The 15732-nt window shown below is 46.4% G+C and overlaps 1 protein-coding gene across 1 annotated transcript; it reads left to right on the top strand.

The window, feature by feature from the left end:
- Positions 1 to 8658: 8658 nt before the first annotated feature.
- On the top strand, positions 8659 to 10109 carry LOC119361512 (UPF0481 protein At3g47200-like). Its single transcript, XM_037626684.1, has one exon. The coding sequence runs from the start codon at positions 8659 to 8661 to the stop codon at positions 10072 to 10074; it is 1416 nt and encodes a 471-aa protein (XP_037482581.1). The 3' UTR covers positions 10075 to 10109.
- Positions 10110 to 15732: the final 5623 nt, after the last annotated feature.

Genomic DNA, 15732 nt, shown 5'->3' with positions numbered 1-15732 from the left:
ATAATATTTTAATTAGATAATCAAATCTCAGATACGACAATTTTCTTACTAAAAATAAACTAGTTATATTAATTATTCAACTAGTTCAAATCTCATATACCTAAATAAACTAGTTCGACAATTTTCTTATTAAAAATAAACTAGTTATATTAATTATTCAACTAGTTCAAATCTCACATACCTAGCTAATTAATATCTAATTAAATTTTCTAAAAAACAGAAAACAGAAAACAGAAAATAAGTAAAAAATGTGTGTGTGTGTGTGTGTATGTGTGTAGTGTGTGTATATGTGTGTATGTGTGTGTACGCCGCCCCGTACGCCGCCGCCCCGTATGTACGAGTGGGGGCGCCGGCGTACGGGGCGAGGGCGGTGGCGTACGGGGCGGGGGCGCCGGCGCGCGGGTGCGAGAGACGTACGGGACCGCGGCGACGACGATGGACGGCGGCGGCATTCGGGGCGGCGGCGCGAGACGACGACGACGACGGGCGGCGGCGGGGACAGCGACGACGACGACGGACGACGGGCGACGGGCGGCGACGACGGGATCGAGCGGCGCGCGGCGATGTCGAGAGGTTGGAGACGAAAGTGGGGAGATGTAACTGAAATTTTCGTAAGTGCTATATATATAGGATGGGCCTTTAGTACCGGTTGTAGCCACCAACCGATACTAAAGGCCAATTTTGGCCAGGCCAAGAGGTGGGAAGAGCAGGCCTTTAGTACCGGTTGGTGGATCCAACAGATACTAAAGGGTGATCTTTAGTACCGGTTGTAGCCACCAACCGGTACTAGAAGCCTCGCACTGACACCCCAAAATTTAGTCCCACCTCGCCGGGCGAAGGGCAGCCGCACTGGTTTATAAACTCAGCCGCGGCTACTTCTTTGAACTCCTCTATATAGCAGGCTTGTGGGCCTAAATTCTGCGCGCTGCCCTGTGAGTCTGCTGGGCCTTTAAGGCCTGTAATTGCACGCCTGTGGCCTAGCAGGCCCACAGGGCAGCGCCCCAATTTTTTTAATAGTTTTTTTCTTTTCTGCTTTATTTTCTTCTATTTATTCTGCGTAGTTTTTTGTATAGTTTTTTCTTTTCTGTTATATTTATTTTCTTCTATTTATTTCTGAGTAGTTTTTCATCTAGTTTGCCAAAATTCAACATTTTCAGAGTTCATTTTGTAGTGATTTTCAATTTCACGGTCATTTTATATAGTTGTTTTCTTTTCAGCTATTGTTTTTTTTCCTGCTATTTTTTCTTTTCTGCAAAACTTGATGGTCAAAGTCTGGAGTTATAACCAAAGTTTTAAAAAAAAAAATGTCGACGTGCAATTAGTTTTTGCCATAACAGAAGAAGTCCGGAGTTGTAATAAGTTATTAAAAATAAAAAAGAGGTGCAATGCTCGTTAATTTGCTTCAAGCCTTTCGGAATAGTGTAAACTGCACTGCGCATAGCTCCGTGCAGTCTACCATATTCCTGAAGGCTTGAAGCTAAGCAACGTGAGCATTGAGCCTCTTCTTCATCGTCTCTGCACTCAGGGCTTATAAACCGCTCCTAGTCCCTCTCTCTTCGCGAGGTGGGACTAAAAAACAGCTTACTAAGAAACTGTAGTACTGGTTCATCCATGATCTTATAACATCAAAAATACTTTGATCATCAATGATCTTTGTGTGTACAATCTGAATTGTCAATATGAGTCATCAACGATTTATAAACCGATGAAGACTCATATTGCGGCCACAAATTTTACACATAGAGTTCAATGAAGACCAAGTGTTTGTGATAGTTTGAGAAATAACATATTTAAGGTGGTAAAAGGCTTGTTAGGGGAGCGAGGTGGGACTAAAAACAGCTTGCCATAACCTCATTAGTACCGGTTCGTGGTACGAACCGGCACTAAATGGTGATGGTGGGGTCATAGCCTGACCGCAGGCTGACACAGCCTCTTTAGTACCGGTTCGTGGCATGAACCGGTACTAAAGGTTCGCCATGAACCGGTGCTATTGATCGCCGCCACGAACCGGCACTAATGTACACATTAGTGCCGGCTGAAATTCAAACCGGCACTATTGTGCTTCACATTTGACCCTTTTTCTACTAGTGTCCTCCTCCTCCCCGTCCTCATGTTCCTCCTCCTCATTCGGATCTACCGCGGGTGGAGGAGGCAGCCCCGCGGCTATCCAGACTTCACGCCTTGCTACCGCAGGTCAAGGAGCTGCAGTCGGCGCTCCGGCATTAGATAATTTGCCCGGCGGCAAGCTAGAGCGGTGCCATGTTGCGTTCCCATCCCCCACCGGAGGACACGTCCGTCAGACCGTCGAGTTTCCGGGCGATTCCATGTGGGACCCCATCGTCAGTCCTAAGTGGCGGGTGCGCCTGGGCTCCCCCATATTTGGGCTGGATATGAGAGGTGCCGGTCAGCCCGGGCGTTTGTGGCCCATTTGTAGAGTCCGTCTTGGGCGCATTTTCATGATCAGGCCGTCCGCCCAGGCGTTTGAGGCGGGTTTGGGTGCTAGGCTATAGATGCTCTAAGACCAAAGATATGCGTATGCAATGAAAAATTAAAAACCTAGGCGATCAGATCCGGAATCGGCAAACTATAACAATGGCCATATCCACACCAACTATCTTTTGACACTACATGGACGGTGATTTTCTTCGACAACAACGTCTTCGAGAAGGAAGGGATGCTCAAGCATGGCCTTCACCGGATACAACCACCAAGGTCAGAATCTAGGTTTTCACCCTGAAGAATCAGTCTGAGCATATTTGAGCAATGTCTTCAACAATGTAACAATGTAAAAAACTAAGCATCGCCATTTCAGGTATAACAATTTGGTCAGACCTAGGTGATGGAGTCAAATCCAATAGATCTTGGGTAGGGGTTCCCGAGCTGGTAGTCTTGGCACGATGGTAACAGGGACACAAGAATTTACCATGGTTTGGGCCATCTGGAAGAGATAATACCCTACGTCCTGCTTGATGGGTGGTGGGTGGAGAGAAAAATTCCACACCTTCGGATTTACAATAAATCTAATCGTAGACCGATGTCTGATCATCCGAAATCCCGAGGCTCTGAATCAGATCTAACATCTTGTTAAAAAGTGTGAGGTCAGCCTTGCCCATCTCTTGATGGTAGGTGGGGCTGACCTGAAGTCTACTCGAGGTGCCACCTGACGCAGCCTCGAGATCTTTGCTGGTCAGGTTTGATGCTAGTTCCAATGGCAAGGTGTTCGGATCCGAGCTCGAGGTTAGATTTGAGGTGCAGTTTGATCCATGGTCCCGCTCTAAGATTGATTCCATTGCAGGGACGCCGGTATCTGTGCGATCTTCGGGCTGGTCTTATACCAACCTAGAAAGCCACTTTGCTGTGGATTTCCACGGCATACTCCAGATTTCCAAACCTGATAGTTTCACCCGGGGAGAAGTTCTCGACCTGACTAAGATGGCATGTCGAATATGCGTGCATCACGATGTTGCCAAAAGGCAAAAAGCTGGCCGGGGACAAAAGTATTGCCATAGCCGATGTCGTCATTGATCCAAAGACGAGCTATTGAACCTTCGTGACCACACAATGGGACATGCATGCACTACCAATGCCGGTGCTAAAACCGGCGGATCTCGGGCAGGGGCCCCAAACTGGTGATCTTAATTAGGACAATCGTGAACATGAAGTAAAGGGACACAGCTTTATCCAGGTTTGAGGCCTTTTGAAGAGGTAAAACGTATGCTTTGCTTGTATTATATTGATTGTGAATGGAGTATAAAATAGACATGATCAACCTCGAGATCGTATGATCGTGCTCCATCCACAATCTATACAAAAGCGTGAGATCGTATGAAGAGGTAAAACCCTATGTTTTGCTTGTATTGTATTGATTATGGATGAAGCAGAAAGTACAGATGATCTACTAAAACCCCGGCCCCGTGTGTAGTGTAGCATTGCTCCAGTTTTGCAGTCCGAGTATTTATGAGCTTAGAGCATCTACAACTGGACTTGGCAAATTCGGCCCCTCAAATGCCTGTGAACACGCCCGTGCTCGTACGCGGACACTGATTGGGCACTCCTCAAAAAATTCAATCCACATCCGGACACCTCAATTACCATATCTCAAATCCACACAAACTCATGCAACTACGTCGGCGCACATGCATCATTCGGCTGCTCCATCAACTCGCTAAACATGCCATCGGACTACCAAAATTTGGCATGTTTGGAAGTATCGGTCAAAGACGCAGTACGGATCGAACCGGATCTGCTCGTCGTGTCGCTGTCCTCCTTCGGCGGGAGTCCGGCCATGGCACGGACCGCCTCTGCTCACGGGCTAGGGCGCGCGTGTTCCTCCGCTACCATTTCTTCATAATGCGGGCGCGGATGGCTTCCTCCTCTGCGGCCCCGCGCTGCCGCATTAGCCGCCACCATTTCCGATACGGGCCTCGCGTTCCCAGTGGGACTCATACTCTGCCCGGCCGGTGATGGTGAAGGAGAGGCGTTCCGGCCGGGACCGCGAGGATCCAGCGCCAGAGGACCTAAGCGCCTTGTAAGCCGACGCTGATGAGGGCATCCCTGTACCTCCTGTTGTACCCATGAAGGAGGAGGTGAAGCCCAACTTTAGGACTCCACCAAAGTTAGAGGCGTGCCAAGGGGGTGACTGAACCATGGTAATTGGGTTGGTTGCATTTTTAGTTCGAAATATGTAAGTGGCAACCATGTGGCAGATTGCAAAACTGCCACACGCATCCAGCACCGTCAGTTCCAGCCACCCTCCCGATCTCCTTCCTTTCCCAAACGTCCTCGCGATCTCCTTCCTTTCCCGCATGTCCTCCCGATCTCCTTCCTTTCCTCGCGATCTCCTTTCTATCCTGCATGCCGCGCGTCCTCCCAATCTCCTTCCTTTCCTCGCAATCTCCTTCTTTTCTTGCACGTCCTCCTTCCTTTCCCGCCCTCCTGATTTCCTTCCTTTCAATCATCAGTTACGTCCCCACGCGCCTTCCAGATTTTTGGGCAAAAATAATGCTTGAATTGGGATTTGGGGCTAGTTTGGTTCGTTACCTGGGCTCCATGCCTGGGTCAAAGTAGTGCCTGACTTGCGCCTGGAAATTTGAGAGAAATTGTCTGGCCAGCTTAGCCTGGCTGTATGGCGTTTGGTGTGTGTCCGCTGCCTAGCCGGCTATTAACTACTCATAAATAAATGTTCACTCCTGACACCACTGAATAGTACCGCATGCAGAGGTATAATTAATGTCCAGGCACGAGCCAGGCGTCCAAATACTCATGCATGTGCGAGGCTAACAAACTTGCCTGGCGCTTCAACCAGGCTAATGACCATGCAGGATATTTCAGGCCAGGCTACTGTTTCCTTTCCCAGGATGCTAACCAAACAACCTCCAGGCTAGTCTCAGGCAGGCTCCAGGCCAGGCAATTTTCTTTCAGGTATCCAACCAAACTGACCCTTGATCTCTGGTCTGCAGGTAATCAATGAAGGGAGCTAACCACTTCGCCTGTGAGGCTATGACACTCATTGTTGAACAAGCTAAGGAAAATACTGTTTTTGACATGTTTTACTTTTAACATTTTAGCACTGAGAAACTTTTGTTTCACCTATCAAACCTGGCACATAAACTTTTCCCGTGGTAAATTCTTCATCACCACCACGATAAATGACGCGCCATCAACATGATAACTTTTGTATACCACGCGGTACATTATGTGTAAGTAGCATGGTCATAAGCATTGAAGGTGTGATAACTTTGGTGAAAGCATCGTGGTAACTTTGATCATTGGGAGGAAATTTATTGAACCCCGGCCCCCGGTAATTTCTGTAAATAGCACGATAACATTCACGTCATAGACCTGATAATTTAGATACAAACATCATGATAACTTTAACCATTGGGGAAGAAAAATGTGAAAAGATACCAGATAATTTATGTGTAAATAGATGGTAATATACGCAGTGCACATCTGATAACTGAGGTAGAAACATCATGGTAGCTTTGACCATAGGGAAGATTTTTTTTTTTGAAAAGATATTCCGGTATCTTCTGCGTAAATAGCACGGTACTATACCTTCCTCCCCTGGTATTTTTATGTGTAAATAGCATGAAAACATATGCACCGCGGTAACTAAACACCATGATAAGTTTTTGACCGTGGGGGAAATTTTGCTGAAACATACCCCTGATAAATTTTGTGTAAATAGTATGATATTTTAAGCATTGTGGGCTTGATAGGTTACCTAGAATCACCATGATCACCTTTTGTCCCGGGAAAAAGTTGTTCAAAACATCCCCGATAATTTTTGTGTGAATAACATGATAATATAAGCACCCCATAACCGATAACTTACAATATAAACATGATGGTAACTTTTTACCAAAGGAAAACAAGTTGTTAAAAACATACACTCGCCTCGCAGGGCCTCTTAGATGAACATAGCACATGATGTGCCACGGAAAAGCCACATAACGTTTAGTATCATGAGGGACACACGTGCTCGTGGGTTGGCCCAAAAAAAAGGGCCCACTTTGACCCGCTATAGGCGTGATAAGTTACGCAAAAACATCGTGATAATTTTTGACCTATGGAAAAAGTTACCGAGACACACCCAGGTTTTTAGGTGTAAGTACCATGATAATATACAAACTGTAGACCCGGTAACTCATGTACAATCCCCCATGGTAACTATTACCAGGGGCAAGGTTGATGTACACATACCCTGATAACTTATGTGTAAGTACCACGGTATTTGACACATCGAAGACCTTATAACTTGTGTACAAAACACAGTGGTAACTTTGAAAGGGTGTTGTTGTTGAAACATAGTACCTAGTAAATTCTATGTAAATAGCACGGTAACTGACACAACACAGGCCTGATAAGTTGCATGCGAATACCATGGTAACTTTGTCCTGAGGGAAAATCGTGGTAATTTTCTGTACTTTTTTGTAGTAACACAATTGTAAAAAAAGGGATCAAAACAATTAGTTTCTTTAGTTTGAGCAACAAATACCTAAGGGTGAGTTGGTTGTGGTGGCGTGCTTTGGTACCAAGGAGGTGTGGGTTCGAATCCCACATGTGCAATATTTTTTTTATCATGTGGTAGACGTGAAGAAGTGGCAATTTTCTCAGGGGTGGGCGCGCGAGATGTGCGGGAGAAGCAGGTTTCTTGGGCGAGCCAGCAGGGTCGTTCGGGAGAAGGTGGGGTCGAAGGAAGGGGGATCGTGCGGTACTTTAAAGTGAAAGAAGTAGAGGTGTGGCAGTTTTACTTATATGGCACACATGTGCCAAATATCACAGTCCCTTTTAGTTATCTATTTTTTTTCAGGTCATGTTGTGGGCCAATTAGGATTTTTATTTGTGTTTTCCGGTTCGGGCATGTCCAACCGACTTGGTTTCCGGTCTCCTATATAAAGGACCCAGCGACTAAGGTTTAGGGGAGTTTTAGAAATTGAGTTGTTTCTGGGATGGAGCATCCCTCTACAAACGGCGCCGCCGTTTATTCGTATTGAATAAAAGATTGTGTGAGGGTTCTTGAGTGCATCAAGAATTATCAGGCTTAGGTTTGAGGCGTGTTGATCATCGACACGTTGCTTGCTGGAATTTCGTTCCTCTTCTTCAGGTTGCGTTCGTCACGTGATTGGAAGATCTGCTATCTTGTTCAATTCGCCGTGAAAGATCGGGCAAAATTCTATGGATCATCGCGTTGATCCTTATCAGACGCTATGGCGTCGTGGTGGACGGATCCGTTTGTCGGCCAGGGATGTCCTCCCTGGAGTGGCGGAGTGCAATGCGGACTGCCATTGCCTCCTCCAACTCACAGGGACAACACCCCAGTCGACGGATCCGGACTGGTCAGAGTCCTATCTGTTGCTTGCCATGGCGGAGAAGGTCGCAAACCGCCGGAGGTGAGCTCGGGTGATGAAGGGGAGTAGAGGGGAGTGGCTAGGGTTTGCTCCGACGAGAGGATGTGGACGTATATAAGTGGGGTCAGGTGGGCCAGCATGGGCCGGGTCCGATGTGGCGGGTGTGTCCGGGTACCCCATATCCGCCCCATGGATATGGGGGATGCCGGTCAGCCCGGGCAATTGAGAGCCGTTTGAGAGGCTCGTCTGGGTCAAAAAATCATAACCGGTTTTGAGACGGGTTTAAAGGGTCCGATTATAGATGCTCTTAGCAAACCTACCTACCTACTATTGACCTGTTTTACTGCGAGGAAATGAAGACGCATGCTCAGCGGCTTCAGCTGGTGCAGAAGAGTAGCTGTAGTGCTTTATTGCTCTGAGGTTGGTTGACTTGACTTAACGATGATTCATTGAAGGAGTGAGATGTGCATCCGGACACTGTTGCCGTGTTCCCTCCTCATTCCCCTCCCGAGCTGCTCTGCTCTGTTTCTCCGCATTCTGCGTCGCCGACGTCCAGTAAAAATTCCCCAGCTCCACCCCGCCCCACGCCCGCCGTCTGCCGCGTAGGATCTCCCGCTCTCTCTTCCAGCGACGGGAGCAAGAGGGTGGCGCCGAGGGATCCTTGGTCTGAGCGTTCTTCTCGGGCTCCAGCCGTCCGGATCTGACTCGACTCGTCGACCCCGGTAATAACACCTTCCCCGCCTCCCGGAATCCCGAATCGTGGGTGGCTGCAGTGTTGGTTAGAAAAATCGGCAGCTATTTGGATATGGTGACAGAAACCTCATGGGAGTGCAGCGATCTCAGCGACGCTATTAATATTATTGGAAGGGAGCGACGTCCGGCGCCGCTAGCTCGACGTGATGTGATTGAGGATAGTGATAGTGATAGTGATAGTGATAGTGATAGTGATAATCTCGACATGATGGAGATGGGAAGAAGAAGAACCATGGATGCCAAGACATGGAGAAAAACAGCACGAGAGTTTGAGTCTGATTTCGCCCGAGTGGACTTCAGAATCCATAGATTCCCCACGAGCCTACGAGACCTGGGCTCAAGGTACATTGTCCCCAAGGTGGTGGCCATCGGCCCTTACCATCGAGGCTCGGAGCATCTCAAGGAGATGGAGAAGGTGAAGCACGTGGCTGCGTACCACTACATCTTGGATTGCCAGGCGAATCTCAAAGACGGCTTCTCGTATGAGGCAATGAAAGCGGGGGTCCTTTCTGTAATAGATGATGCCCGCGGCTTCTACGCCGACGTGACGGCAACAGCGGCTATCGGTGATGCTGAGTTTGCGGACATGTTGTTTCTTGACGGTTGCTTCTTGCTGCAGTATATGCGCATGCTTTACAACCGTAGACTTTTGTATTCGTCGTTGCTGTGCTGTTTCGATTCAAATCAAGTTTGCATCAGCAATGACATAATGCTGCTGGAGAACCAGCTGCCATGGATGGTGCTGCAGGCCCTCATGAAGTTCCTAGATACCGAGAAGACAGTTATGAAGGGAGTTGCCAGGATGGGACGCACACTGCAGCTCCGTTGGGGAGAGAGTAATAACAGAAGATGTAAATTGCGTAGCTACGTGCCGCCACATCTCCTTGGCCTCCTCCGGTTCTACAAAACAGGATGCAAGACTATTGAACCAGGACAGTCCATATTTGATGAAGCTATCAGGCGGCCAGTTTCAAAAACTGTTAGTGCTGCCGAGCTTGCAGAGATGGGCATAACAATCACAACTAGCAAGACAAGAGAGCTCGGGGACATGGGTATCAGGAAAAGACCCCTCTTCAGTCAGATCTTCGTGGCGCCACTATTGTTGGACGAAATGAGGTCATGCTGGCTCGTCAACATGGCGGCTTTCGAGGTATGCATCGCTACAGACTTTTTGAGCTCCACTGAAATGCCGGTCGTCTGCTCTTACCTTGCTGTCCTCGCAATGCTCATGGATCGAGAGGAGGACGTGCACAGGCTGCGATCAAAGCATGTCGTGCAAGGAGAACTCACCAACAAGCAAACGCTTGACTTCTTCAAGAGCCTCATCAAGCACATTAGTGGCGGCCCACTCTACATTGAACTCTGGGAAGATATAGAGGAATACAGGGCCAAGAGGTGGATGTGGATCAAGGTGCACAAGTTTGTTTACAGAAACTACAAAACCATCGCTGCACTGCTCTCCTGTTAGAATTAATGGGCTAGGCCCATAGTAATTTCTGAAATCTCAAAGCCCATGTGCAAAATGGCAAGTGGTGGTGCCAAGTTTAGTCCCACCTTGGAAGTTGAAGAAGAGTTGGACCTCTTTATATAGTGGGCTCTCTCCACCACTTTAAGTGGTGTGTGAGAAGAGAAAGGGAAAACCACACGTGCGCGCTCGCTCGCCTGGCCGGGCCGGGGCCGCGGGGCGGGGCGGGGCAGGATTGTGGTCGCGACACAATGCCACCTCTGGTCCTAATATATATATACAGCTACCGGCTGCGACCAGAAACACACTGAAAAACACCTAGGGTTTTGCCTCATCTCACAACTTGCGCCGCCATCGTAGTCTACTCCATCCCAAACGCCGGCGTGCATCGGCGCGTGGGAGAGCAGGTCTCCGGAACCGTTCGTCTTTGCGATCCTGCACCGGGAGAGGACGAATTAGGTTTTTGGGAAGCGCTGTGCGCGACTGCTCAAATTCGTCATCACGGGGCGTCTTCCGTCCAAATCGGGCGGTGCTACTCATCGTCGTATTCATCGCCGTCAGCAGCAGATCGTCGCCAACATCGTCATCAACACTGTCGCACCCATAATAGCTAACGATCAGTACGTCCAACATCCTATGTTCATGTCTGTTTCTACAACTATTGTTACGTGTTTGCTGCTGTTATGCATGTCTTGCTGTTCTTCTAGTTTACTAGATTATTGCATGCTAGTATCTCTTCTAGTCATGAATTATTTACTGGAATTAATCATGAACTTGCCTAATATTCCAACAATCCAAAAACCTAATTATAGGCAATTTCCTGAGTTAACTATGGCTGGATTCGCTGATGCACTGAGGCCGGATAAGTTTACCGGTGTGCACTTTAAGAGGTGGCAGGTGAAGACCACGCTCTGGCTTACTGCTCTGAAAGTTTTCCACGCTAGTGTTGGTGCTCCAGAGGGAATGACCGACGAAGATCGGAGATAATTCCAGGAAGCCAATAATATGTTTGTGGGATGCATTCTGAGTGTTCTTGCTGACCGTTTGTGTGATGTGTACATGCACATAAACGACGAAAAAATTCTGTGGGATGCACTAAATGCAAAATTCGGAGCAACAGATGCAGGCAGTGAACTGTACATCATGGAGAGTTTTCATGACTACAAGATGGTGAATAACCGTTCTGTGGTTGAACAAGCTCATGAGATACAGTGCATTGTGAAGGAACTTGAACTCCTTAAATGTGTTCTACCCGACAAATTTGTGGCTGGGTGCATGATTGCAAAGTTGCCTCCTTCATGGAGGAATTTCGTCACAACTCTGAAGCATAAGAGACAGGAGATATCAGTTGAAAATCTGATTGCATCTCTTGATGTTGAAGAAAAAGCTCGGGCTAAAGATAGCACTGAAAAAGGAGGTGAGGTTCAGCCTACTGCTAACATGGTGCAGAGGTACCCACAGAACAAGAACAAAGGGAAGAACAAACCTGTTTTAAACAAGCCTACCAAGACTACTACCTTCAAGAAGAAGAAGTTCAACAAGGCTGAGCTAGAGTGCTACGCCTGTGGGAAGCCTGGACACTTTTCCAAGGAATGCCCTGAACGTGCAGACCGTAGAGGGAAAACAAGCTCCAAGACTGTCAACATGGTGACCGCTAGCAATACTGATGGGTATGGTAATTTACCTATTGTGCTTTCAGTATTTCAATCATCTTCGTGGTGGATTGATTCAGGTGCTAACGTTCATGTGTGTGCTGACATCTCCCTGTTTACTTCTTATCAGGTCGCAAGGGATTCTTCCGTCCTAATGGGGAATGGGTCACATGCTTCTCTTCGTGGCATTGGCACGGTGGATCTGAAGTTTACTTCGGGAAAGATCGTGCAACTAAGGAACGTGCAGCATGTCCCTACTATGAACAAGAATCTAGTTAGCGGCTCCCTTCTATGTCGAGATGGATTTAAGGTAGTTTTAGGGTCAAATAAAGTAATCGTGTCAAGATTTGGAAAATTTATAGGAAAGGCTATGAGTGCGGAGGCTTGTTCCGCTTTTCTCTTTCAGATTTTTGCAATAAGTCAATAAATCAAATTTTGTGCTAGTGTTAATGATGATGCAAGTATTTGGCACTCTCGTTTATGTCATATTAATTTTGGTTTAATGTCTCGGCTATCCAGGATGAGTTTAATTCCGAACTTCACAGTTGCCAAAGGTTCTAAGTGCCATAGTTGTGTGCAATCTAAGCAACCTCGAAAGCCTCATAAGGCTGCCGAGGAGAGAAACTTGGCACCTCTAGGACTCATACATTCTGATCTTTGTGAGATGAATGGTGTGTTGACAAAAGGTGGAAGGAGATATTTCATGACTTTGATTGATGATGTGACTAGATTTTGCTATGTTTATTTGTTGCAAACTAAAGATGAAGCACTAGACTACTTTAAAATCTATAAAGCTGAAGTTGAAAATCAACTAGAGAGAAAGATCAAGCGTCTTAGGTCCGATCGTGGTGGAGAGTATTTTCCAAAAGTTTTTGATGAATTTTGTGAGGAACATGGTATTATTCATGAGAGGACGCCTCCCTATTCACCTCAATCAAATGGAGTGGCCGAGAGGAAAAACCGCACATTGACTGACTTGGTGAATGCCATGTTAGACACTGCTGGTTTATCTAAGGCATGGTGGGGGGAGGCTCTATTGACTTCATGTCATGTCCTGAATAGAGTTCCCAACAATAATAAAGAGAAAACCCCTTATGAGGAGTGGGTTGGGAGAAAACCACCACTTTCTTATTTGCGCACTTGGGGATGTTTGGCAAAGGTCAATATTCCTATTCCTAAGAAACGCAAACTTGGACCAAAGACAGTGGATTGTGTCTTTCTAGGGTATGCTCAACGGAGCATTGCTTATAGGTTTTTAGTGGTAAAATCTGAAGTACCTGATATGCATGTTGATACTATAATGGAATCTCGTGATGCAACATTGTTTGAGAACATATTTCCTATGAAAGATATGCATAGCATTGCTAGATTTTCTTCTGAGATAATTCCTGAATCTAGTACAACTAATGAATATTTCGAACAATCACATGAGGAAGTCCTTGAGAAGGATAACAATGAAGTTCCTAGAAGGAACAAGAGACAAAGGATTGCAAAATCCTTTGGTGATGATTTCATTGTATACCTTGTGGACGACACACCCAAGACGATTGCAGAAGCATATGCATCTCCAGATGTAGATGATTGAAAAGAAGCTGTTCATAATGAGATGGACTCAATTCTTTCTAATGGAACTTGGGAACTAACTGATAGATCATATGGTTGTAAACCTGTGGGCTGTAAGTGGGTGTTCAAGAAGAAGCTAAAGCCTGATGGTACTATTGATAAGTACAAGGCGCGGCTAGTGGCCAAGGGCTACACTCAGAAAGAAGGCGAAGATTACTTTGACACCTATTCACCCGTTGCTAGAATGACCACCATTCGAGTGTTACTTTCCTTGGCTGCCTCTTATGGTCTTATCATTCATCAAATGGATGTAAAGACAACTTTTCTCAATGGAGAGTTGGAAGAGGAGATCTATATGGATCAGCCTGACGGGTTTGTGGTAAAGGGTGAAGAGAGAAAGGTGTGCAAGTTGTTAAAATCTTTGTATGGTCTGAAACAGGCACCTAAGCAATGGCATGAGAAGTTTGAAAGAACTTTGACTTCTGCAGGATTTGTCATTAACGAGGCTGATAGGTGTGTTTACTATCGCCATGGTGGGGGCAATAGTGTCATATTATGTTTGTATGTGGACGACATACTGATCTTTGGTACAAACATTAATGCAATTAATGAGGTCAAGTCTTTTCTATCAAAAAGTTTTGACATGAAAGATCTGGGAGAAGCCGATGTAATTCTAAACATCAAACTTATTAAGGATGAGAGTGGGATTACATTAACGCAATCTCACTATGTTGAGAAGGTCTTGAACCGATTCAGTTTTATGGATAGCAAGCCTTCTCCAACACCTTATGATCCCAGCGTGACACTCAGAAAGAACAAGAAAGAAACGAGAGATCAATTAAGATACTCTCAAATTGTCGGTTCACTCATGTACTTAGCTAGCGCTACAAGACCAGATATCTCTTTTGCTGTGAGCAAACTGAGTAGGTTCATGTCCAACCCGGGTGATGATCATTGGCATGCACTAGAAAGGGTCTTGCGCTATCTGAGAGGTACTATGAGTTACGGAATTACTTATTCAGGGCATCCTGCTGTGCTAGAAGGATATAGTGATTCAAATTGGATCTCCGATGTTGATGTACTTTACGCAACAAGTGGGTATGTATTTACTCATGGTGGTGGCGCAGTGTCATGGAGGTCTTGCAAGCAAACCATATTGACGAGGTCAACTATGGAAGCAGAATTAACTGCTTTGGACACAGCTACTGTTGAGGCAGAATGGCTGCGTGAGCTCTTGATGGACTTGCCGGTTGTTGAAAAAAACCTCTACCGGCTATTCTTATGAATTGTGATAACCAAACGGTTATCGCTAAAGTGAACAATTCTAAAGATAATGCAAAGTCATCAAGACACGTGAAAAGACGTTTGAAGTCTGTCAGGAAGTTGAGAAACTCCGGAGTAATAACTGTTACGTATATACAAATAGACAAAAACCTGGCAGATCCCTTTACAAAGGGACTATCACGAAATGTGATAGATATTGCATCGAGGGAGATGGGTATGAGACCCATAGATGTTACACCATAGTAGTAACCCAACCTTTGTGATCGGAGATCCCGTGAATTAGGATCTGGGAAGAACAAGCTATTGGTTAACTGAGGAGAGTAATAACTTATGATCGTCTCCAAGTGAAGATGCAAAACTCTCAGAGCTGTAAGGCTCAGATCTGTAAGGCAGGTCGGCAACATGCCTTAATGTGGTTCTATTGGCTATAATTAGCAAAGATGTCGTCCTACGGAGCAGTCTTGAAAGAACACACCTATATGAGTTCTGACTGTAAACGTCACAGTCTATGAGATTTGGGTGATCTCTAGTAAACTCACGAAGAGACCAGGGAGTATGACGTATAAGCTCCAAACCGCGGGGTAGCCTACTGGCGGTCAGGTACTGGTTAAGACTTTGAGTGAAACCTGTTCACACAAAACTAGCAATTCAAGGCATAGTCCATTGTCAAGTTGTGAATGGATGTAGCTTAAAGTTCTAGGCAGAAGTTCAACTTAACAGTCTCTGCTGAAACACTGGTATATTAAACAAGTGGTGAGAGAAGGCAAATCTCTAAATGGGTATTTGAGATCTGGTGGGGGATTGTTAGAATTAATGGGCTAGGCCCATAGCAATTTCTGAAATCTCAAAGCCATGTGTAAAATGGCAAGTGGTGGTGCTAAGTTTAGTCCCACCTTAGAAGTTGAAGAAGAGTTGGACCTCTTTATATAGTGGGCTCTCTCCACCACTCTAAGTGGTGTGTGAGAAGAGAAAGGGAAAACCACACGCGCGCGCTCGCTCGCCTGGCCTGGCCCGGCCTGGCCGTGGCGAGGCGAGGCGAGGCGAGGCGAGGCGGCGCGTACATGCGACATGCGCGTGAATGGTCCGCCGAAATTCGGTCCGTCTCCTTGCAGGAGCGCAGCTTCCTTTTGCCGTTTTATTTTTATGTCTTGGCAGACAAGTT

Source organism: Triticum dicoccoides, chromosome 2B (assembly GCF_002162155.2).
Source record: "Triticum dicoccoides isolate Atlit2015 ecotype Zavitan chromosome 2B, WEW_v2.0, whole genome shotgun sequence".
Lineage (NCBI taxonomy): Eukaryota > Viridiplantae > Streptophyta > Magnoliopsida > Poales > Poaceae > Triticum > Triticum dicoccoides.
The sequence above is the reverse complement of the archived record's forward strand: the minus strand, read 5'-3'. Positions and strand labels throughout refer to the sequence as shown.